Source organism: Halichoeres trimaculatus, unplaced genomic scaffold, assembly GCF_033239565.1.
Source record: "Halichoeres trimaculatus isolate MK-OKI-2021-1 unplaced genomic scaffold, fHalTri1.1 fHalTri1_scaffold_7, whole genome shotgun sequence".
Taxonomy (NCBI): domain Eukaryota; kingdom Metazoa; phylum Chordata; class Actinopteri; order Labriformes; family Labridae; genus Halichoeres; species Halichoeres trimaculatus.
In genome coordinates, this window is record NW_027437185.1 from 31416803 (window position 1) to 31442615 (window position 25813).

Consider the following 25813-nt stretch of genomic DNA (forward strand, 5'->3'; position numbering starts at 1 on the left):
TCATTTTTTTTTTTAAAAAGGCATCCTATGGAAGTACTTGAAGGACACAATTTTATACAATTTAATTTGTGGTTTCTTTTAGATAATAACTTAATTTCAGAAAACAAACAAACAAAAAAGATAAAAATCAATTAAAAAAATAGTTCTCTTGAAATACAAAAGAAAGGAAAATGAGATCTTAAGAAAAAAATCTCAAATTAATTCATTTAAGAAAAATGTAATATATATATATATATATATATATATATATATATATATATATATATATATATATATATATATATATATATATATATATATATATATATATATATATAAATAAGACCTCTAAACGATAAATATATATATATATATATTTTGATTTTCTACCATTTTAACCTTTGCTATTAGTAAATTTTATTGTGTAATGTAAATATATTTCTATTTCTTTAAAGCTGATTATTTTTCACTTAATGGTTGATTTATGCACATAGCTATTAAAAAAAATACATTAAATGTGTTGTAATAAGCTCAATTTAACCCTTACATATTTTACATGAGCTTAATTCACAATTATGAGTTTAAACATCACAAATAGACCATACTGATTCATATTTAACAACCACTTTAGAGGAATGTCAAACGCGAGTTCAAACCAACCCCCAGTTCAGCTTGAGTGCTTATTTATTTATCATAAATAAAAACAACAGAAGCTCTTAGATTTGTAGAAATCTGAACCATGTTTCACAGTGTTGATGTTGTTAACAGCCACTTTGAGGGTCGAGGAGTAAATACAAAGAAACGCTCACATTCAAAACAGCAACACAACAACAGAATCCGACTCTTTAAGGTTTCTGTGGCACTTTTCTACTTGGCTTTGAAGAGAGAGACAGAGAGTAGGAAGGAGAGACATGGTATTCAAAGAACAGCTCACACATTACTGTACTTTATATTACACATTTACACAGCACTGTCGACTGGACGTGGCAGACTGAGCGAGGAAATCTGGTACATTCAAACGTAGAAAACAGATTAGTGGGATGAAATAATACAGTAATAAAATAAATTAAAGGACAACAAATAAAGTCTGTTTTCACTGTCGAACAGCGAGACATGAAAAAGTGCAAATAAGAGCTTCAGGAGAAATAAGTGCTCGACATCTTCTACTTGGGAACATTTTAAAGTGAAGTTTCTCGTCTTCTGAAAAAGGTTTCAGCTTTCAGACAATAACAACCAACAGCTCTGTAACATGACTGATGAAACACGAAGAATCAACACATTAACCTGTGAAAGACTTAAATCCAGCATAAGGCTTTGTTGTTTGGCAGCTGCCTTAGCAAAGAGACGTTCACCCTGACTCAGGAGTCATGAATGAAAACGTGGAATGTAACATTTCAGATATTTATGATGCTGCTGTTGGATTCATATCAGACTTCAGGTGTCAGGATGACAAAACAGTCTTCAACAGAAGAAATAAAAGAAGAACATGATGTATAACTTTGTTTTTGTCTGCTTTTAATTTGCATGTTTGCCTTTCAGTGGGTTTAACTTTACTGCCATGCACCGTTCGTCATCTGGTTCAAGAAGCCTCATGTTCAGACGTCATCCTGAAGGAGTGATGTCTGAACTGTAGGAAACCCCGAAAGATTCATAATTAAAAAAATAAAAACAACTTTTTAAATAATTCCAATTTGATAAATAACAAATACATGATATGGCCATTGAATAGTTAAATATGGCAATATTATTATGAAATATATTATATTATATTATATTATATTATATTATATTATATTATATTATATTATATTATATTATATTATATTATATTATATTATATTATAGTTCTCTGATATGAAATTATTAAAATTAAATATTTGATAATTATTTTTCTTAACAATTTCATACTTTTTAAAATAATTACTTTCTATTTATTTTTCAGTATTTTTATTTATCTATTTTTAATTCCATAATGTTCTTTTTCACAATGGTCAAATTTCATTTTTTTTTTCAGAATGACTTGGTCTGTCAATCAAAGCCGGAGAGTGGGACCTCAGCTTGATCCGTTACGATCCATTAAAAGGGTTTAGCTGCAGAGCTCCACCTCATACTTTGTAAAAAAAAAAAAAAACATATATTATTTTATTATTTTATAAAATACTGGAAAATAAATTTAAAAAATCATCATTTTAAAAAGTATTAAATTATCAAAATAATCATGATGAAAAAGTTAATGATAATGAATCAATATTGAAAAAAAAATCATAATAATATTGCCATATTTTACAATTTAATGGCTGTATTACATATTTGTTGTTTATCAAAATGGTACTTCATTCAAAATGTAGTTTTTCTTTATTGAATTATGAATCTTTTCAGGTTACATAGAACTGTAAATAGGTGAAAAAAAAAAGATTAATTAGAAGAGAGGTTTATATAATACTGTGGGTATCTTTTCTTACGACTGTTCTTCGACTACAACATGATCCTTTAACCTGCTTTGGGAAGTAACAAAAAAAACATGAAGCTGTTGGAGCACACTGCAAAAACTTTAAGTCTGGGAGCATTTTTCTTTTTTAAAAGTAAAAATGACTCTTCATCTTGAAACTAAGAAACAAAAAGTGCAAAACAACATGTAACAAATCATGTTTTTCTCTGAGGCACTCCTGCAAAAAGTTTGCAAGTAAAGGCGCTTTGCCATTTTCAGAGTTTGGACCAAATGCTACTTTCTGTGATGGAAGCTGACGAGTCAGTGATGATTAAAAAATGTATTTGACACTGAAATATAAATATATTGTTTCAATTACGTAGAACGCCATCCTATCAAAAGTGAAAACAATCCCAGATACTCATTTGAAAAATATTAAAACAGAGTGAAGGTAGAAAATGGAAGACTGAAATCAAAATTGTAAAAATGTTTTTAAAAAAAAAGCTACAAACAGACGGACGGACTGCTCCAGAGAACTGACTCTGATAAATGTCTGGAATGTTTTCTTCTCTGTGTAAAATTACAGGTTAAGGTCGGTGTTTTGGGATATGTCGTTTTTACGGCTACATTTCAGGCTTTTGCTATTTTGGGCTACTCCTCCTGGACTTCAGTCTGATTGGCCGTTTTGGCACCCTTTTAGATACATCTCGTCTTGTGATAGGTGTCCATCGAAGCCGTCCATGTACAGGCTGCTGGTGCTGCTGCCGCTGCTGCACAGGAACGTGCCGACGGCTCGGCCCTGGCGAGCGTGGCCCACGGCGTCACTGAACACTTTGTTGATCTGCTCCTCTGACGGCATCCACCAGTCAGGGTTTGAGGCACAGTGCATGCGGATAAACTCTGAAAAGAAGACATGAGTGCATTTCTAAACACTGGAAATCAGTCATATATATTAGTTAGTGTTTAAAATAATATTTAAAATTAAGTCGTGACAAGATGAAATGTGTCACTTGTGAGAATCCACGGCTGGTTAAAGCTTATTTTTATCTGTCTGACCTTGAATTGTTCAAATATTTTTTGAGAACTGTGTCCAGCTGCTGCCTGAACAAAAACATGTAACCTGAGTGAGGAAAAAATGCATTAAATGTTCTGTAATCCATCAGATTATCGTGATTCAAACCTTGCAAAAGACTATTAACATGAGTTTGAAGATACTCGTAGTATCTGTTTGAAATCTTACTCAGCTGGAGCCAAGAATCATGGCCTGTAGCTGTAAAACCTGCTGACCGTCTTTTCTTCCTGTGTGTAAAAGATAAAACTTGCTGACTTCCTCACAGTTCAGCTGCCAGAGGCTCAAGTTAAGATCTGTGCAACTAGAATATGGAAATAAAAGTATTACTGAGGACTCAACTGATGGTCGGCAGAGAACATGACGTTGTAACAGATAATTTGGCACAAATTATGCTGGGATGGAAATGTGGAGCCCTTTGCTTTTAATCCAAATGAAGCAGGATAAGAAAAACTCCAGCTGCATCAGATTCTGTCGTCAGTATTTGATTCTAATATTCTTGCTCATACAATTAACTAATGTCAGGTTTTTTTCCCCACTACGCGTTATTCTATTTGAGATGTTATGAAGCTGAATGATAAAGGATGTTGGAAATGCTGACTCAGAGTGGGTTTCCACCAAGCAGACAGGTTCGGTTCGTCTACGGCCACGCATTTTGTGTCGTTTCCACCGACTTATCCCGGGACAGATCCCAAAATAACCGAGAAGAGCTGTCCCACTTTTTGGGATCCTTTTGTATGGGTGCCCGACTGAACCAATCCGAGCTACAACACTGCAGACCGTTGATTGGTCGGAAGAATCGTCACTTACCCCGACAGCAGCTGCATTTCTCCTGGTGGCACACAGACTTCTCTGAAACAAAAGCTTGATTTCACTTTGTATCAAAGAGCTACATGCCATTCACAGAGAGGATGAAATGCTGCATGTCTTCCATTGTTTCTCTTTGTTTACTGTGTTGTGTTTTTCTTCTTTGTTGGATTTATTAACGGGGTAAACTGTGTCGCGCTGCTAAGGCGTCACGCTATTGTTTAACAGCTGTGGCTTTCTGCATCCAGTTTACACGCCTCCTACCACGAGAGGGCACAGTTTGCTGTGGAAACACAAACGGGATCAGGCTTAAGTGTACCAAACCGTGCCAAACTGTACTGAACCGAACCGGACTGCTGGGTGGAAACCCAGCTTTAGACTAACTGTAGGACAAACCAGACCATACCTGTTACACTGCAAAAAATTGAGATCTCATCAAGTGTTTTTGTCTTATTTTCAGTAGAAAACTTCTTTTAGACTCAATATGAGCCACATTTACCTGACCAGTCCAGAGAAATGTCTTATTTCAGGTTATTTAAAGACAAAAATGAGGTCTAAATTACATGTAATAAGTTAAAAAAAAACTGCCAAAGAAACAAGAGAAAAGTTACTTGTATTAAAACAAGCAAATTTTCTAGCAAATTTTTCTTGTTCCATTGGCAGATTTTTTTTTTTTACAATTCAGACCTTACAACCATGTTTTTCATTGATTATTATTTTTCTGAGAAAAAAATCAGAATTTTAAAATTAGGTTAGAATTCTGACTTTCAGAAAAAAAGTAAAAAAAAATAATTTATTGTTTTTTTTTCAGAGGCCCTTATCCTCTTTCATAAAAAAGCAGAAATATTGAAGAACTGCAATTCAAAATGTATTGTCACCCCAAAAATCATGAAAGAATCGAATCCGGAGAAAGGCATATCATCGCAGGCTAAGTTAACATGCTGTTTAAAATAACACCAACTTACTTCTTGTATGAAGTCTAGAAATAAAGGTTGATGTGCTAGCTTCTGTTGTTTGGAAGAATGAAACCCAGGCCAAAGAATTCAAGCGCTAAATTAAGCATTTAAAGCCTCCTTAGGTGACATAAAGTGGCACCTTTTTTCACTGCTGGACTCCTCCTGTCTCACCTCTGAGGCAGCTGACTTTGACGGGGTTGAGCGGCCGTCTCTCCAGGCCTGGATCTCCTGAGTGGACCGAGCGCTTCCTTTTGCCCAAACCACAGGAGAACTTGAGCTCATCCGTGGTGAAGACGTAACGGATAAGGTAGCGCAGCAGTCGTCTTCCATCTTTCTTAGAGGAGTTTACGGCTTCGTCCCACTGCTTGTTAGTGATGAAGAGAGGGTAGTTCTCCAGGAGCTGTTTGCTGCCCTGCAGGGAAATTAATGTTGTTGATTCATCTCTGTTTAACTTCTAATGCAGCCTCAGAAAATGTTTACTTAACTTAAACTTATTTCATTTTTGATGATGTAAGTGCTCTGATAAAAATACCAACCTCAAAAACAGTCTGCCGCTCTTCTTCCTGTGGAGACACAGATTTCTTTAACACCACATCTTCACACCAGATAACTGTTTCATTATCACAGTAAAGAGGCTTTTAATACAAAGCAGATATGGTCTGCTTTTTTTCAACACCTGAGCATATGCTTCCATAAGGCATCCTCTGAAAAAACAGTGAGAAATGTTTGTCTCCTCACCTCGGTGAGCTGCTCCTCCTGCATCGGCTGAACCAGCTGGTTGTGAAACTCGAGAACAGTCTTAAAGTAATCAAGAACATTTTGACAGGGGGCTGCGAAAAAAAAAAACACAAATATAACATGAACAGCTGTAAACAAAAAAACCTTCAAGCAAACAGACAACCCATGCAGTAAGTCGTTAAACAATACCAACCCTGCAGTATTTTCTTTCCTCTTTAAAAAATCATTCAGATGCTAATGTGTTTTCATTTTAAAGTGAGATACTGCTCAGTACATTTAACACGCAGATAAAATGATCAGCTTTAGAGCAAATTAGGTTGAAGTGACACAGGGGAGCTCTGAGTGCTTTGGGGGAGGCGGAAAGGTGAACAAAAATAGATGCTAATGAGACCTTTACCCAAAACTGTGTTATACATTTAGATTTAGAGAGTGTGGCTCTGTGGAAATGATGACAAACAAAACTTAACTTAAATTATGGAATAAAAAAATACATCAATAGGAAGTGAATTGATATAAATAAAATTGCAGAGTTGAGTAAAACCTTTTGGATCCTTTCTTTCTGCTCTCTTTTTATTGCTCCAGTACTAAAAGCCCCAAAACCCCAGAGACTGTTCATGCATCGTTCAGAGCGTAAATTTCAGCAATCAACCAGTCTAAGCTAAAATGACATCAGAGCTCTTAGTTCACATGGATCTGCTACACCATCAAAACTTTCTGGATAACATTTGTCGTCTTCTTAATGCTTAAACACACAGAAATAAGCTGATAGTGTTTGTTTTACAGTTACACCTGTTTCAAAAGCTACAACAAAACTATGAGTCCATCATCCATGAAAACACTTTAAGGCAAAATTTTTGTCACAATCCTCGTAAGCAGCTATACGATAAGAGCAAGAAATGACATGAAACAAATCATCTCAGCATCAAAATCATTCTCAGGGAGTGGCTCATTTAAAGGCTGCAACAAAAGATGATCTATTTCAATAATCCATACATGTTATGGAGACACCTTAACTCAAAGGTTATGATGATGAAAAAAAAGGTTAAGGGACAGGAAGTCGTCTTCAAAACAAAAGAGAAGACAAGAAACATAACAGTGGCAGCTGCTGGTCAGTCAAGGAGGGGAAGCTCATTTTTTCCAGCCTACATCATAAATTTGTTTATTTATTTAAATGTAAATTCTACCCTCCGTGCCAGCTTGTTAGCAGCTGGAGCTGCTACATGAGACTACGACAGGCTGTAAGTGTGAGTGACAGGGGGAGAAGCTCCACAGCTGTAGCTGTAGCTACTTATTGGTGAAAAGAAAGAGAATTTTAAACACAGCGCTTGTCGTTTTTAAGAAAAGTAAACTTGCTTGGGGATCGATAAAACTTCCGGTGGAGGGTTATACTTCAAGATTGCTGACTGGCTCATTTCACTGTCAATCAAAAAGGGATTCGGCCTCAGACAGATCATCCAATCATCATGCAGAAGCCCAGCGTCCAGGCCAGCCCACTGCCTCATAGACCCCCAGAGACGATGAGCGTCCGATGGGCGGGACAAAGCCCAGCGTTTATCCAATGACCACCCAGTTTCCACAGTGGAACAACCCACTCTATGCTTTCCTGCTGAAGTCAGAAGACGCTCAGCGTCTGACTGTGTTAAAGCGCTGAGACGCTGCGGGGATGAATGAGAAGGAGGTGGAGCCAGTTACCTGTGATAGGAGCTGATTCTGAACAAAAGATGAAGGAATTCTAGCGAAAACCTTTGTCAATGAAATGTACACACAGCAGTATATATAATACATCAGGGGAAGCTGAGCTTCTCTTGCAGTCCTAAAGCAATCGCCACTGAAACAGAATGAATATTGAAACAGCTGCTGAGAAACTTAAGACAGAGTAACAAGTGGAGGTGCGAAAAAATATAAAGAGATACTTTGACCTGTGATAAAATGTCAATATTTCAACTCTCTTATCGATAGTTGTTGAAATGAAAAAAATCATATTTTGGGTCAGTTGGGAGTACAATATGTCTTCCACACCCCCACTGCAGTAGATGGCGCCAAAGAGCTACTCCACTGTATGTTTCCCATAAACTGTATAATAAATATAATCTCAAAGTATCTTCAAAATATTTCATTCCTAAACTTGATGATTTGGGTTTTGATGCCGTAAACATCAATTTTGTCTCTCTATTCTTGGGTCAGTTAGTTTAGAAAAAAAATGAAGTTTAATTTTTCACAGTGTAGTAGACTGATAAAACAATAATCAAAGTCATGTTTTGCACAATATTAGATTTTTGATGAGTAACATTGGTTACATCAAGTGACATTTATCAGTTTCACCAGCTGACTACGTCTTTCACCCATGTGATAATATAATATTGTTGTATCGTGACCCAAGTATCGTGATGATCTTGCCAATACTCTCCCCTAGTAAAAGGGCATATCTCTAAATCTTTGTGAGAAAATGACAGGTTCTTGTTAAAAGGAGATAGATAATGAAGGAGAGTATGAGGGATAAGAAGGATGTGAAGAACTTAAGGAGATGTAAAATCATGTATGGATTGGAGGATACTCCTGATTTGGTATTATTTTTATATTTCAATGTTTAATGCTGATGATGTTACTGTTTTAAATTTAACTCTGTAAATCACTTTGTATGTAACACAAGTCAACACCCCTGGATCAAACCATTCACAGTAAAGAAAAGCGAATTAATGAGCATCGTTTGAGCTTCTTGAATGCAGGACTTTTATTTTTAACAGTGGCTCTATGGTGTGGTATAAATAGATGAAAACGAACAAAGGATCTGAGGACTTCCTGTGCTACTGCCAGTACCAACTGGATCAGCTATGGAAAGGTTGTCAGCACACAACGACAAACATTCACTGCAACATTCAGTAATTCTGCTGATTACACTAAGGAACAATTTGAAAAAAAATTCTGTTGAGTTAGATTTTTATGCTGATAAAAACTAAAATTGGCAAGCTGATTCCAAAATTACAGTCATTTTTTTTCTAGCACATCATTTCTTTTTCTCCAAGATAAACAAAACTCCACTGATTAGCTGTAGTAAGACTCTCCAGCTGATTATGATTGGACTCATCTACAGCTACAGCTACGTGGCAACTTGTTGGTGCAGTTAAAATAGAAACAGTGCTGTGAGAGGTGTGTGCAGCTCACAATGGGTCAGTACTATCAGTATGTGCAAACAGAAAGCTAGCATAGCAGGAATTAAGAGGATTTGTTCTGGATTTTCTCTTAACCTTGTAACCATGGGCATACCAATGTAAGTTTTATTTCATTTTATGCAGGTTTTTCTTAAGTTTTCAAAGCTTGTAACTACTCCATCTTAGTTTTTTATTTACATAGGTATTTATATTTCCTTTGTTCCAGATCATGTCTGCTCCTGTCCGTTTCTTGTAATTTTTTCGTCTCCTTTTCGTCATCTTTGTATTTGGGTTGGCTCATTACTTTGTATGGCTCATTTGTTGGTCATGGACACCAAACTTTTTGTGTCTTCAGTGATGTTTTTACTACTTTTGCTCCTGTGTTTGTCTGACCATGGCTGCATTGTTTACATGTGAACTCAGCTGTTAGCAGCCTGTAGCATGTCAATGCTAACTGGTGCAAGGCCTGATGTTTCCCACAAGGTGAGGAGAAGCATGTAAAGACATCGTACTGGTTCTCAGGTGTGAGCTAAGAAGTGACGACATGGACCTGTCCTTCCATCCCTCGTTAATGGGAACGTAAGATCTATCTCCAATAAGATGGACGAGCTAGTCGTGCTAACTCAGCAACAGAGGGAATACCAGAGGGTGGAGTAGCATCAAGCTATTAACAGACATGGCTAACAGAGCTAACATTAGACACCAACGCCACATTGGAAGAACTTCATCTGCGGTGGGCCGACAATGATGGACAAACTGTCAACATCTATTTTTTTACTGACCTTTTTGCACTTTCTATCCCTTTCTTACTTTAGTTTTCTTGATTGCTGCTGTGACTTCATTTTCGTTGTACTTTTTATAATGACAATAAATTTCTATTCTATTCTATTCTATTCTATTCTATTCTATTCTATTCTATTCTATAGTTAAAATACTTGCTGTGATAGAGAAAAACTGAGGTCAGTTTTGGATTCTGCACCCAAAGATTAGTTAAAAGCAGCTGTCAGACCTAACTCAACAAAAATTGTGTTCCCCATTGTTATCATTAAAAACTAAAGTCAGTGGCAAAGAAGGAAACCAGAAGTCGACCACTTTTTCAGAAATCAGACACAAAATGCTGTTAAAATTTGGAGAACTGTCACTGGTCTTTCCTTCGGGAGCGTTCAGAGACGTACAGATGGATTTGTAAATAATCTGATGAATCAAACTGTAAACCTTCACCCTGGCAGAAACAAAAGAACCACACCCTGAGACGTCTGTTTTTAACCACCTTACCTGGGTAGTTTTCCATCTTATTGCGGAGCTCCTCATTCTCCTGCTGCAGAGACAGCACCTCCTGCTCCAGCTCCAGGCAGCGTGGACAGCAGCTCTCCTCCTCCTCTTCCTCCTCTGGCAGAGTGGATGACGGGTGTCCGTATGACTCTGACGGAGTCGGCGAGCCCCAGCCCCCGAGGTTGTGTCTCTGAGGGGATACCCCTGAGCCGGGCTCTGCTGACGGACACTGCTCCTCCTCCAGACTCACAGCCAGGTGCTGCTGCTGGCTCTGAGGAGGACCCGTCAGCAGGTAGTTCTGTAAGGAGTCTGTAAAGATGCGGAGAACAGCGGAGGTCTGATGTTGGTTCAAATGGCTTTGTTGGGCCTCCTCCTCTGGGTCTGTGGTGGAGGAGCTCTCCTCAGGTTTGGAGCAGTGGAGACTCTGGACCTCCCCTGGACCATCCTCCAACTTTACGTTTGAGTTAAAGGAGGAAGAGGAGGAGGGCTCCAGGAGGCGGCCGTTGTTGAGGAGGCTGAGGACTCGGCTGCACTGCTGGGCGAAGGCATCCAGGATGAGACGGTTTTCTACAGCAGAGAGAGGAGAAATCAAAGACCAGAACTGGGTGTCACTGTAGCAGACTGTGGAGACAGTTGGAGGCTCGAAGACTGGACTTAGAGCTGATTTGTAATCAGTTTGCACCAATCAGCTTCAGGCTTGAATCACAGCCGCTTGCTTTCCAAACCTGCGTGTCAAACACACAGCTAGTGTCGACTCGGGCTGAGAGATATTTTTTTCAGTATTCCTTATGTTTGGTTAAGGAGAATTTAAAAATTGAGTATCTACATTTTAACTTGTCAGGAGTCCTGTAATTCACATCCTTTCCCTCCCCTGGACCTTGAACAAATCACAGTCCCCTGCACAGTTTGCTTGAAGGCCGTTGCAGCTTAACGCAGCATCATCTTCAACAGAGGCATGAAGCAGAGAGAATATGTCTTACTATGAGATGTGCAAGACCTCTGCAGCCAACAAGCAACTGCTAAACAGAAGCTAAAATTAGCAGGATCAGTTTTCCAATAACACAGGGCTTTTATATTGTTTACTTTCCAGATGACTGCGAAGGTAAGCTAATCTCCCAGGGGCTAAAAGCCTGTTTGACTCGTTTTTTATTGTTAGCTTTATTTCTTTTTAAGACAGAAAAGAGAGGTAGATCAAAGTTGTGAATCAAGGCTAGTGCGAAAAAAAATATGAGTTTTTATCTTTAGGCCATGTAACCCTGCCCTATGACTATGGGCCTCGAGGAAAAATAAGCATCTCTGACAATGAAATTTTATTCTGAGGGTATTTAGACAAAGATTTCAATTGAACAATTCATCTTTTGACTGGAAAGGGATCCTGGAGTAACAACACATTAGGGATGGGTACCAAACGAGTTCATATATAGGTACCAACCGAATTCTGGCGGTAGTACAGAGTAACGATTCAAAGCTAAAGGGTACCATGTTTAGGTACCTAAACAAATCCTTGTGACTGGGAGGGGGTGAAAGAGTAGGATTTTTTCCAAACTGTACATGAACACAGCATTGCAAGTTTATATATTGAAGAATAGGTATGTTAAATTGAAAAAACTTCATCGGAACTATATTGTTTCAAGTATTAAAGGTACATACACAGAAAGAGCACACAGTGGGCTCCATGCTGGTTCCTGAACCTAATTTTGAATGGGGTGTTGTGTTCAGACTGGAGAAAAATTGGATTAGGAACTTGAAAAGTTGGTTCACAGCTGGATCGAAAAAAAAAGTTGGTTCCAGCTCGCAAACCTCACCATCACTGGTTGGTGTGTTGTTAAAATGAACAGGACGTAGAAGACATGGACAAGAAGAGCGTGCAGTGGTCATCGTCTGAATGATCGTGATTGGCGATCATTAAACCGTTTGGTGAAATCAAATCGAAGAAAAACATCAGTAGAACTCAGGGCTATGTTTAATAGAGAAGATAAAAAGCATTTCCACACACACAATGGGAAGGGAACTCAAGGGATTGGGACTGAACAGCTGTGACGCCTTAAGAAAACCACTGCCAAGAAATAAGGCTTCAGTTTGCTAGGGAGCATAAAGATTGGACTCTAGAGCAATGGAAGAAGGTCATGTGGTCTGATGAGTCCAGATTGACCCAATTCCAGAGTGATAGGCCAGGGTAACAAGTGATCACCCATCATGCCTAGTGCCTACTATCCAGGCCTGTGGGGGCAGTGCTATGATCTGGGGTTGCTGCAGTTGGTCAGGTCTAGGTTCAAAAGAATGAGGTCAGCTGATTTCCTGAATATACTAAATGACCAGGTTATTCCATCAATGGACTATTTCTTCCACAATGGCACGGTCATACTACAGGATGGCAATGCCAGGATTCATTGGCTCAAATTGTAAAAGAGTGGTTCAGAGAGCACGAGATATCATTTTTACCTCTGCCAAAGAGGTTGTGTTTTGGGGAGAGTTTGTTCATCTGTTTGTTTCTTTGTTTGTCTGTAAACAACATATCTCAAAAACTAACAAACAGATCTTCATGAAATTTTCAGGAAATATTCAAAATGGGATAAGGAAGAAGTGATTAAATTTTGGAGGTGATCCAGATTGCTCTCTGGATCCAGGTTTTTTTTAAAGGATTCTTTATCATTGAAAGATAGGGCCATTTTCACCATATGTGTATATAACTCCACCATAAATGGTCGGATTGCTTTGCAAAACAATACAAGACAAGATCACCATAATTTCTGACAGATGTAAAAGTACCAGTGGCGGCTGCTGGTCAGTCAAGGAGGGGAAGCTCATTTTTTTCCAGCCTACATGATAAATTTGTTTATTTATTTAAACGTAAATTCTACCCTCCGTGCCAGCTTGTTAGCAGCTGGAGCTGCTATGTGAGACTACGACAGGCTGTAAGTGTGAGTGACAGGGGGAGAAGCTCCACAGCTGTAGCTGTAGCTGCTTATTGGTGAAAAGAGAGAGAATCTTTAAACACAACGCTCGTTGTTTTTTAAGAAAGGTAAACTCGTTTGGGATCGGTAAAGCCTCCGGATCAGTCCAAAACTACTGACTGTAAAACTCAGAAGATGCTCCGGTGGAGGGTTATACTTCAAGATTGCTGACTGGCACATTTCACTGTCAATCAAAAAGGGATTCGGTCTCAGACAGATCATCCAATCATCATGCAGAAGCCCAGCGTCCAGGCCAGCCCACTGCCTCATAGACCCCCAGAGACGCTGAGCGTCCGATGGGCGGGACAAAGCCCAGCGTTTATCCAATGACCACCCAGTTTCCACAGTGGAACAACCCACTCTACGCTTCCCAGCTGAAGTCAGAAGACGCTCAGTGTCCAATTGTGTTAAAGCGCTGAGACGCTGCGGGGATGAATGAGAAGGAGGTGGAGCCAGTTTACTCTGATAGGTAGCTGATTCTGAACAAAAGATGAAGGAATTCTAGTGCATATTTTGTCAATGAAATGTAAACACAGCAGTTCATATCACCACTTTTTTTTAGGGACATTTAAGGGGACGCTGAGCTTCCCTTGCAGTCTTAGAGCAATCGCCACTGAAAAGTACGCCCCAGATCCTAGTAACATTCTGGATGCTAAGATCTGGGATATAAAATATGTCTTGGGTCACGATAATTTTTGAGTGCTTTTCTAGTCACACATGTATTGGCCCCCACAGAATCCAGACCTTAACCCTGTTGAGAATCTTTGGGATGTGCTGGAGAAGGCTTTGAGCAGCGGTCAGACTGTACCATCATCAATGCAAGATCTTGGTGAAAAATTAATGCAACACTGGATGGAAATAAATCTTGCGACATTGCAGAAGCTTATCGAAACAATGCTACAGCGAGCCGCAATCAAAGCTAAAGGCGGTCCAACAAAATATTAGAGAGTGTGACCTTTCTTTTGGCCAGGCAGTGTACCTCAACCTGTTACACATATGAAGAGAACAACATGAGTGTTTGTGTGTTTTTCTCCCTGCGTTTTTGCAGCAAAGCCTCGCATTTCAGAAGCAAACGGTGTGTTCACAGAAATGCTGCTTGTTCATGCTGATTTATTCAGATGTCAATAAACTGTAAAGGGACAGTATATCTGGGCGAGGGGAGGAAATCAGCACCGTGCTTTTGTCCAGAAACCTCCTCAGTGTATAGTTTCCCTGGTAGTCAGAGCACGTCTCAATGAGATGATCTCACACATACCTCCATGTAATGATTATGAGTCCACTGTCCTCACACACACACACAAACACACACACACACACACAAAGTATACACACAGACAAAATGAGTTCCAGGCGGCCACTGCTGCGTTGCCACTCGCTCAGACGTGTCTATCAGCCTGGCGCAGATGTGTCGCATTTATTAATATGCGTGCTGTCTCTGTTTACTCGTCGAGATGTATCTGATATCATTCGCCTTCGCCCCCCACCACCACCCCTTCCTACACCACCACCACACCACCACCACCCTCCTCTCTCCTCTCACCAGTCTGAGAGCCTCATAAAATTTCATTAAAAACAACACGCTCTGCAGAGGCAAATTTATGAGCCCCATTTATTTTAATCACAACTCTTTGGGAAAGGCTTCTCAATGCAATTTGTGTTATTGTGCGCTCAACTGATTGCCAAGTCCCGGGGTTCTTCTTCAAGAGGAGGACAGCAAGTTTTTTTGTTCGTTTTACAGCAATGATGGGGACATTAAGTTACAGGCATTGTGCAGAGAAAGGCTCTCGCATGTGTCATTATCAGATGTAATGGATGACACTTTTATCCATCTGGGTGATGAGTGATACGGGCGTATTCTTTGTAGCAAGGAATGTGATTTAATTGACCTGGGTTTGATTCACACAAGACACCAGGCTGAAAAATATAATATTGATGCTTATTTTTCACTTGAACCTGCATTATTACATGCACAGATCTTTTAACTCTTATATTAGGGTGACAGAGCTTCAGAAAGAAACATTAACCAGTTGCAAACTAAGCATCTGTTGCCATCAGCGATAAAGAGATTACAACGTGATAAAAGGATGTGATGCTGAAATGTTTAATTCTGTAACTACCAGGATTAGGTTCACTGCTTTCATCTTAATGTTGGCTCCCATGGACCCACCCTCCACACAGGGAACACATTTCTGCCTGAGCATGAACAGCCCTCTAATGAACCACAGCTGAGGAGGAAAAATGAACAATGTGTTTCAGCTGGAGACTGTGCCGGCCCTTCTCTTACACGCGCGCGCACACACACTTGCACACATGAACAGACAATTACCCAATGTAATTTTTAGCACATGCACAGTGGAGATTCAATCATGACTGCTCTCATTACAGCAGCAAATCAATCACTGCAGACAGGAAGAAAATGAGGAAGAAAAGGGAACAAAAACACGGAGATCAAGTGATGAAGAGCAAACAAAAGAGAAGCTTGGTGATAATGCAGTACTGTTTTGCCTATCATTCAATTTTGTGGTCATTTAAAGACTTGATGCATTCATATCCATGCAAAAAATCTAAAACATGCACCATTACTCTGACATTTTTCCAACCTGTATTGGCTGATAGAGTCTTTCTCCCAAACCAAAGTTAACCTTTCGACAAAAGTATCGCTTGGTTTGATAATACTTTATTTTTCAACACAGGTGTTTTGTCATTTCTTGTGTTCACCTGATAATTTACCTAAAAAAAAAGATAAATTTTAGCACAAGCTACAAAGTTGATGTATTGGATCAGTGCACTACAGCTGGATATCACATTTTAAGTTAAACCATATCTTTAAACTGACACTGAAATCAGAATCAAAGCAGCAACATTGACCTGAGCTTGAGATTTAAAAAAGGTGTCACTCATTAAAATCCAGGTATAAAACACTTCTACATGCAAAAACTGGGTGTCACTTTTTTCAGTACCTCTGTGCAACTTTGAGACCCACCTGAGCTGATTCCAAAGGTGCAGTCAGGGGAGAACCTGGGATCTGCTCTGCCGCCGTTGGAGCGCCCCTCCAGGGTACCAGGAGACACTGCGGCCGCCACGCTGCCCGCTGGCGCTGAGGTGGATGTCGGGACCCTGCTGCTGGGCCTGCTCTCACATGGGAAACGATGCTGCTGCTGCTGCTGCTGCTGCTGAGGAGTCTGGTGATGCTGCTGGCTGCTGCTGATGGCGACACTGCTTTGGTGAAGCTGCTGCAGACGCTGCTGCTGCTGCTGCTGCTGCTGCTGGTGTTGGTGGTGATGGAGGGGCTGGAAATGGTGTGTTTGCTCGGGTTGGAAAGTGAAGTGATGCCCATCGCCAAACAGAGGCATCTCCACTACACTGGACCTGTCAAAGCGCGTCTTGCCCGCCCAGCGTCTGCTCTGGAAGGTTTTCAGGGTGCTGTACGGACCACGCTGCTGTCTGCACATTTTGGGGGCACAGGGTCCTTCGTCTGCGGGCTGCATCTCTCCCTCCATCCCTGCCAGGTGTCACAGCGCGGCGGACGGCTCTGGGTCGGTGCTGGTGTGACAGGCAGCTGATTACCGGGGGGTCAGGTCCGTCACTGTCTGGCTCGGTTTCCCCACATCCAGAGGGGTGGGCTCATTTACTGACAAGCAGCCGCGCCAATCCCCAGTCGGGAGCGCAGACACTGAGACTCCTCCAGAGGGGAATACAGGCGGGACTTGAGCGCCGCTGCCTGCCTCCTTTGTAGCCACGCCATCCACACAGAGAACAACGGGGCGCTACAGCAGTTTTACAATGTGAAAAATGAGAAGAAAAAAAGGGCTCAACGAAATACGACGAATGAAAAGGCAGAGGCCATTTTGCTACTGAGCTCAAAGCATCAAGGAGGAAAATGAGCGCTAATGCCAGAAAGACTCCACAAAGACATTCAATGAAACAATGTTTCTGTAGCTGAGAGGTAGAGATTTTACAAAACTTAACAAGCTCCAAATAATTATCCCTAAATAAATGTGGAAACACATGTTAAAAAGAGAAGCCTTTTTAACTGAAATATACTCATAATGTTTTATCTTTGAATTCACATTTTTAAAGCAGCAACAAATTCCAGTGTCTTTTTTCAGGCAGGAGTTACCTATACAACTTCAGTGTTTATTCTAAAGACTAGGGATGAACGTGTCTGGTGAGCTGCACACATAAAAGTTTGCACCACCAGAAGGGGGCGCCACATCTATAGTTTACAAACAGCAGGTTTTCTGAATGAGGGGATGGTGAGACATGCTGCCAGCACAATCACAGTGATAAATCTGTGTAAAGTGCATGACATCTTTCCATAAACCACTGATATGCTGTTCCATTGACTTCACATCAATAAATGTCAGAAAACACTAAATTTAAAAACAAGTTCTCTGTGCAAGCTTCAGTTTGGATGTTATGGAAGCTCACTGACTCCAATGATACTAAAAAAAAATGGTATGTCTTAGTCATGGCATACTAGGTCATACAAATAATTTAGTATCTCATAATTATGCCATACTATTTTTTTTGTTTACCTTTTTTTTCCTGGCAGAAATGGGCTTCCACATATTTTTTCCAAAATTGTACAAAAAATAATATATAAATGAATAGATAAATAAATAAAATTAATTAAATAAATAAATGAATAAATAAAATTAAATAAATAAATAAATAAATAAATGAAAAAATAAAATTAATTAAATAAATAAATGAATAAATAAATAAAAATTAACAGCTAATTTATTACCTTGGTAATAACAAAAAATCAACCACATACATAAATTTACCCAACTGAAATGTATGAATTCTATTCAAAGTGTAATATACATCTCATACAAGAGCAATATTTCTTTAATTTTCTGTAAGCCAATTGAAATATATGTCTAGTTTTATTTCATTTCTGCTCTTATTGTGCAACATCTGTCCAGTACAGTTCACTGAGTGCAACATCTGTTTAACCTCTAGCTACCAAGTGCAATGCTCAGTTAATACAGTTCAGAAATACTGCTTATTACTGTTCACAAGGTGCAATATATGTTAAACCTAGTCCAAACTTTCCTTTTATTATCAATGTAAATACTTTTTGTTTTATCTTTTTCTATTTATCTGGTTAATCTGTTCAGTACCTATCACTATTTTGGTACTTAATGCTGCTCTATCGCTTATTTATTGTATATCTATCACTTGACCCTTTATATCATCTTGTTTCCTAACTGTTGTAATATGTGAAGAGCAACGGTAACATCAAATTTCCCCCTGGGAATAATAAAGAAATTCTGATTGGCATAAGGTACATAAAATCCATAATAAACAACAGTTTCACACCTTTATTTGCTATCCACACTTGACTTATTTTGGTAAACCTAAGAACTTTAAGCTGTTACTCAGATAGATAAGGGGAAATTTTTGATTAGAATATTGGAGGGTTTTGTTTTTTAATAATACTGTTTTATTTTATTTTTTTCAGTTCAGCTTTGAAAGAAATAAATATTGTTGTTTTTTCCTTATTGTGAAAGTTTGTGATTATTTTTTCTGCATTCAAATTTTCATGTGTTACATTTAATAATATTCTACTTTTTTTCAGGAGCTTACATATTCAGCTCTTACCTAATTTAGGTGATCCATGCATGTTGTTGAAGCACATTCTAGGCTTTGAATAACCAGCTGCCTCTCAACTTCGTGAACGCGCACGCTCAGTTGTAATAGCATACGTGCGCGCCTACACAGCGTGAGCCACAAAAGCAGCAGACCTCCAGTTTCGTGGGCGCACAACTTCTGCTCCACATTCAGAACAAACCACAGGAGAGACCAGAGGAAGAGGGAGCACGGCAAAGGACCCGGGGTGGATTGTTGGCTGCATGTTGTGATGAGAAGAAAGTTCTGTTAAGTTATTTTTTAAGGGACCTAAAGAGGAGGTCTAATTAAGACATTTCTATCATCTTTGAAGTTTCTATGTGATTTCGAAGCAGGAGAGATGACATAACTTCGACTCTCTGGATCCAGTTACTGTGCCAGTGAAGTAGCCCCAATGAAGACTTCCGAGCCCGGGCTCAATCGGTGGCCGCGGAGCTGAAGCCCTCTCAGGGGTGTGTAGCGGCTCGCCGGGATGGTGCGCCTGCTGAGCTGCCTGCTGCTGGGATATCTGACCTGGAATCTGCGGATATCGGACGCACAGGGGGAATATTGCCATGGCTGGCTTGACGGTAACGGGAATTACCACGATGGTTTCCAGTGTCCGGAGGACTTTGACACGACGGACGCCACGGTGTGCTGTGGCTCCTGCTCGCTGCGCTACTGCTGCGCGGCCGCGGACGCACGGCTGGACCAGGGCAGCTGCACCAACGACCGGGAGGTGGACAACACCGAGTATGCAGCACGTAAGTATGAGTGTTTCCCTCAAAAAAATGCTTCTTTCCAAAGGTTGCAAGTTTTCAGAAATGCTGAGGAAACCAATCTCACATTGGCAAGTTTGGCTGATTAAACCAGTAACTTTGCTCAGGTTTAATTAGAAATAATTAATGAAATACTATGAAATGTACGGTTATGTTGGGTCTAATTTATGGTTTATACAGTCTGATTGACCTACAGGGAAGTTGGTTTTACAGAGAGGTCAGAGGTCAGCTGAACAACATAAATAAAGCAGGTTTCAGTTGGCTGTCACACTCAATTAGAAGACCCATTTTTCTTTAGATTTGGCTAAATATAGTCAAAACAGACATAACATGAGTGTTTGGTGCAACATATCTTCTTGATTTACTGAAGAAAAAACTAAAAGTAAGTTGAATTTTTACAAATAAGTGTTTTGGATGACTTAAAGTTTCAGACTTTTTGCGTTCAGTCACAACTTTTTCAGTTTTCTGTGCCCTCAAAGAGTTTTTTTCAGACTTGTAATTTCACAAAATGCCTAAAAATTGTCTAAACATACTAGATTACGATATTGGAATGTTATCCAGAGTAAACACAAAACTTTCTCCCACAATCCCTCTCATTGTGCTGCCAAACACCCTGACAGCTCACTCATTTAGCAATCACAACAGCACGAAGCAGCAACTCATTTTCTTTGGCCCCTTCAAACATTTGCCAGACTCGCAGTGTCACATTAAACCTCTGTTAGTGGTGACACATTCAACAACAGATCAATTTAGAAGCTGTCTTTAAATTTCCCGTACTGATAAGCTCTGCGGATTATAATAAATGGGCTGTGCGCTGGCAATTTCCTATTTTTTGCCTTATCAAAATAAATAAACATTCGCTGATTTCCTCCCGAAGTCCGAGTGGGCTCCACAGAGTGAAATATGAGCTGTGTGTGTGTTGTGTGGGAGGAATGTGTGTGTTGGGTTTTGTCGATAAAGATATGAAGCATTGAAAAGGAATCAGAGCATTAAACAACAGTTGGAGAAAACTTTACTTTAACAAAGTGGAGTGTGAGTTTTAAGCAGCTCTACCGGAAAGAATTAAAAAGCTGGTATAAGGAATCATAGATATAAATACTCGATTGAGAAGATAACAATACTGTTCTCCTTTATTAACACTTTATTATTTAATAATTAAATAATAAGGAGATAAAAATATTTACATCAGGCTTTTTAGCGGCAAATAACACATTTGGAAAGATGGAAAGAAAGTTAATAGGACCTTTTTTTTTTTTTTTATACTTTTCCGCTTCCTGTCTTATCGATCTGACCTGTGTTTGTTTTTTGTTTCCTCGCCTTCAGAACCTGTCTACGTGCCCTTCCTTATGGTGGGCAGCATCTTTGTTGCCTTCGTCGTGGTCGGCTCTCTGGTGGCCGTCTACTGCTGCACCTGCCTGCGGCCCAAGCAGCCGACCCAGCAGCCCATCCGCTTCTCCCTGCGAAGCTGCCAGGGAGAAACCATCCCCATGATCCTCACCACGGCTCCCCCGAGCCTCCGCGCCCCGTCGAGGCAGTCCAGCACAGCCACCACCAGCTCCAGCTCGGCCGGAGGCGGCAGCTCCATGAGGAGGTTTTCCCTCGGGGGTCAGCAGCAGCAGCAGCAGCAGCATGGATGTCTGGTGTCTGCAACAGTCTCCTCTTCAGCTTCCACCCCCACCCAGACCCCTCAGACTCTACCTCCACCTCCACCTCCCCCTTACACATCTCCACCCTTGTCAGGAGGCATTCAGCACCCTTCCACCCACACACAGCTGCAGCTCCATCAGGCTTCACACTCCTCACACCCCTCTCACCCCTCGCAGAGTGCTGCGTTCCTCCTGCCACAGCAGTACTTCTTCCCTCTGCAGCCTGACGCCTTCACAGCCGCCAAGGGCTTTACCGACTTCGGACAGAGCTGACAGGGACCCCAGCAGAGGGATTACAAGCTTTTCTGATGGTGTGGGGAAGGATAAGCGTGCTGCGACACAGCTAGTGCTGTTTAGGTGACAGGCCTGTGCTGTCAGAGAGGACACAGAGTGACGGAGCAGGATGGAGCAGCCTTGGTGGAGCAGCGTGGCCTGAGGCGCTTTCCTTTGGACATAAACAAACTTAAAGACGCAGGAACAGCTCTGAATCTTGTGCACTTTTATCTTATTTTGTAAACAGACCTCATGTGCCCACATTATATTTTTTATACAAACTGTTTAAGAAGGTGATGGACTAATATTTTCCATTTACACCACAGACACTGTCACTCTGGCTGTTGTTGAATTGTTAGAAATACATGTTCACACCAGGAAAATCTTGTGGTTTTTGACAATCGCATGGACCTTCGTGAAGAAGAGGACCTGACACTTCCAGGACATTCTTATTTGGTAGGGGGGGTGTGGATTCTAAGAGTTGTTGTACAGACACTAAAACCAGAGCAGGGTTGTTATGATTCTCTTATTTCCAACAAATAAAAGTTATCTTTCAGTATCTTTCTGTCCATCATGAAGAAGAGTCTGATTAATGACAGAAAAAAAGAAAAATATGGGCGCTGAAAGAAAGCTCATCATCTCTCAGACGGAGAGGAAACCGGAGCGTTCGCGCTCCCTACCTGTCGCTCATTCTTGCGCCAGACTTCACAGCAGGAATGCAGCGCTGAGATCAGTCATTGTCAGTGTTCAATGAGCGTGGCACGGCCACAGTGTTAAAAACAACTCAGCCCAGAAACAGAGGTTTAGGTTGCACCAACAGGTATGACAGAACCTACAAAGAACGCTCTGTTCTTCTAGTTATCGGACTGTGAAATAGACTTGGCAATCCATGTCTCCTCAGAGCTGCAAACTAGTTAAGGTTCTCAAAAGTCTGAGCTATTATCATCATTTAACTCCAGATTCCCATTCATATATGAGGGGAAATGTCCCTTTAAATCTTTGCCTGCCTACACAAACAGGACTTACAGATGCACATTTGAAAAAAAGGAGCAATACTAAGTCAACAGGTTGCTCAAGCTGATCAGAGTGTTGACAAGGTGAGCAGGAGTCTCTCCTCATCGTGAATATCTGAGCTGTCCAGAAATAACAGGTTGTTGCTGAGGAGTAGCAACCAATCAGAATCAAGCATTCAACATTGCAGATATGAAACATGTCTTGTTTTATAGACAGTTACTATAACTTATAAGACTGAAATTTAAAGATGCTATGAGGAGGATCTGTTTTAATTGGACTGACTCGCCACTTTCTGACCCAGAGTCTCACTCACACTGTAGTAAAGGTGTGACTTTTAACCAGATGTGTGTTTATTTGGTAACTAGTTCTAGTTCTCTAGTTGTTTAAGTCAACTTTTACCTGATACAACGGGACGGGGTAAGGTATTTATCAGTACAGTAATGTAGCAAACATAAGTTTGTCCCGTATGTGGCAAGCCCTTGTAACGTTCAATAGCTAGTCTGGATATGTAATACAGATAACCACAATTCAATTCTTCCAAGTCAAATAGAACATTTCAGATATCCACAATGACATTATTCCTATCCACAATTGTAATTTCAGATATCCACAACTTAATTCCTCCTAGGACAAATCACGCCCCTTTCCCCATTCATGTGTGTGGGGTTTCTCATTACAGATATATTAAATTCAATTATGGATAGCCACAATGTGAAATGTGGATATTTGCAACTAAATTATGACTATCCATAAATCTAGTTGCAGATATCTACAATTTCATTCTGGCTAGTCAATTCCAAATCAAGATATCTTCAACCCCCTTCCATTAAAGATATCTATAATAGCATTAATAGATATCTTTAATTACATTTTGACAAGTCAAAATGCGGTAAGATATCTTGAACTGGAATTTTGACTAGTCACAATTATGTTGTTGATATCTTAATGTTAATTCCAGAGAGTCAAATGTAGCTATTAAATGTTAAAAGGGCTTGCCATACCCGTACGTCAGTTAGGGTTGCCAACCGTCCCGTATTAGCCGGGGCGTCCCGTATTTGAGCCAAAAGAGGCGCGTCCCATACGGGACGTTGTTTGTCCCGGCCTCAGAGGTAAAGACAAGATGTATATATTTTTTCTCTTTGTGCGCTATGCATAGTGCGTCTGGCTGCCTGCCATGGCCGTGCTAACGGTCGTGTGATGTGCGCGCTGTACTGTGAAGAGAGCAAAGACTGTACGGTAGCGAGAGACTACCTACCCCTACCCCTACCCCCCCGTCCCGTATCTCTCTGCCTCAAAGTTGGCGACCCTAACGTCAGTAGCGCTACTAGCAGCCCGCTGCTACGACGTACTTGTAGGCTAACGTGTCAACAAGCTAACTGTCAGTTCGTACAGTAGTTAAGTAGCCGTCCATATGTCGCGTGACAGCCTATCATGTGTGACGTGTTGGTAATGTGTAACGTTCGTGAATACTGATCATGTCCTACCAATTAGCCGTTAGCCCGTGCTGTATCACTCTCCTGTTTAGCTTTCTTCTGCTCTTCTGTCGTTTTCTGTCTGACAGTTAGGCTCCTGTGTCCCCCTCAAAATTAATCACAGAAGTCGTTTTCGGCAGAGGAAAACTCAGTTGTCTCTTCTCACAACTTAAATTCGTCAGTTGGCGCGTTGTTGTCATACAGACTTCGATTTGCCGTAAATCAATCCAGTCTTGCTGCATCCGTTCGGGAAGCTACGAAGAAGCTACGTAGTAGCATTTAGAAACAACCTCTATTGGTGCTGATAATCTCATTTTAAAGTGTGGATTACAGCCAAGCATATATCCAAATGGTAGACTTCAGATCACTTTCAAACTCCTCACAGCCTTGTACATGCTAAAACAAAAAAGTAGCTGTAGTAAAAAACCTTAACATGAAATCTGAATCTACTTGGATCACTTCCTAATCAACAAGTTCATCTGTAACACAAGCGGACGTCTGTTTTGGATCCCAGAGAGTCTGGGAAACCCTGCAGTCACAACAAATATGGATGATATTGATACCATTTGTTTCTCCAAGCCTCTTCCTGTTGAGGTTATCGCTGCTCTGTATGTCCTGTTTATCCCCACACACCCATCACAAACTCCCACACACACACACTTTGTTCCTCCATGACTGTAAAGTTTATTTCAGTAGTCCTTCATGGCAGTAAAAGACGACACTTATAAGGTTGCAGTCCCAACATGCAGAACAATCATTGAACAAAATGACAGAAAAGAAACAAATATCCAACAGAAAAGTTAAAGGTGCGTTTTTTTTCCTCTTCTGTGAAGTGATCAACACTCGAGGGAGAATCAAAGTAGTAACAGTTAACATTTCAGAACAGTTTGTGTTATTCATTCATGCAGCCCACGACTTTCACGGACAACGTGTGTTTTTATGTTTTCTGGAAAAGAAAGCAACAGTCCCAAAGCCTTCTACGACAACAGTGATACCACATTCAGCTGTTTGGAAACTTTTGACGAGATGACGACCAATTAAACTGTTGACACCAAAAGACAAGCAGAGAAAAGAATCATAATCCCTCGCTCCTGTAAAGCAGTCGAACACTGCATGTAGAAAAAAGTTACAAACACTGAAGAGAAATCAAACTGAAAGCAGAGAATACCAGAGATTCACTACTGGAAAGGTACATCGAGTGCTTTGTGCAACATCTCCTGTCGAAGCGAGCTGAGCGTTAAAACTCTCACAGTCCAGGCCGAGAGTTTGACCACGAACACACAAACACAGTCATACCGCACACTTTCCCGTACAGGGCCATGCATCAGCACACAGCAGAACACCGTAGCTTTACCTGGAGTCGTGCAGACGGACACACACATACACACGCTCAAGAGAAACACACGAGGAAGACCAGGAGAAAGCAGGTCCTGGTCTCACATAGAGGACACAGACATGCAATGCATACACAGACACAGTAGAGGTGACACACACGCACACACACTCGCATACTGCACATGCACATGCAGGCGATAAACTGACACACGCAGTCACACACACTGTCAGAAATCTGATCTCCCATAGGGAGAAGAAAGCAATTACACAGACATGAAGTAGTCAATTATAAATAAATCAAGCTGTAACAATATTAATATTCAGAA

At 40.4% G+C, this 25813-nt stretch overlaps 2 protein-coding genes across 3 annotated transcripts; one reads left to right on the top strand and one right to left on the bottom strand.

The window, feature by feature from the left end:
* Positions 1-1829: 1829 nt before the first annotated feature.
* Positions 1830-24269, bottom strand: bend4 (BEN domain containing 4). Of its 2 annotated transcripts, XM_074673410.1 has the most exons (7): positions 24165-24269; positions 16336-17119; positions 10402-10965; positions 5978-6069; positions 5776-5802; positions 5411-5651; positions 1830-3307 (listed from the first exon to the last, which is right to left on the bottom strand). In XM_074673410.1, the coding sequence occupies exons 2-7, from the start codon at positions 16850-16852 to the stop codon at positions 3075-3077; spliced, it is 1674 nt and encodes a 557-aa protein (XP_074529511.1). In that variant the 5' UTR covers positions 16853-17119; positions 24165-24269; the 3' UTR covers positions 1830-3074. The 2 variants fall into 2 exon arrangements, with proteins under 2 accessions (XP_074529511.1, XP_074529512.1); XM_074673411.1 differs by lacking the exon at positions 24165-24269 and having other exon boundaries at positions 16336-17302.
* Positions 19069-22225, top strand: shisa3 (shisa family member 3). The gene is made up of 2 exons (XM_074674357.1): positions 19069-19732; positions 21071-22225. The coding sequence occupies exons 1-2, from the start codon at positions 19462-19464 to the stop codon at positions 21664-21666; spliced, it is 867 nt and encodes a 288-aa protein (XP_074530458.1). The 5' UTR covers positions 19069-19461; the 3' UTR covers positions 21667-22225.
* Positions 24270-25813: the final 1544 nt, after the last annotated feature.

What these genes read in the sequence shown, in the direction of transcription:
- shisa3 (XM_074674357.1), top strand. Translation starts at nt 19,462, where the DNA reads ATGGTGCGCCTGCTGAGCTGCCTGCTGCTGGGATATCTGACCTGGAAT. An exon ending in CAACACCGAGTATGCAGCAC is followed by an intron (nt 19,733 to 21,070) that starts GTAAGTATGAGT and finishes CCTCGCCTTCAG; the next exon opens with AACCTGTCTACGTGCCCTTC.
- bend4 (XM_074673410.1), bottom strand. Translation starts at nt 16,852, where the DNA reads ATGGAGGGAGAGATGCAGCCCGCAGACGAAGGACCCTGTGCCCCCAAA. An exon ending in TAAGATGGAAAACTACCCAG is followed by an intron (nt 6,070 to 10,401) that starts GTAAGGTGGTTA and finishes TTTTTTTCGCAG; the next exon opens with CCCCCTGTCAAAATGTTCTT. An exon ending in AGCGGCAGACTGTTTTTGAG is followed by an intron (nt 5,652 to 5,775) that starts GTTGGTATTTTT and finishes ATTTCCCTGCAG; the next exon opens with GGCAGCAAACAGCTCCTGGA.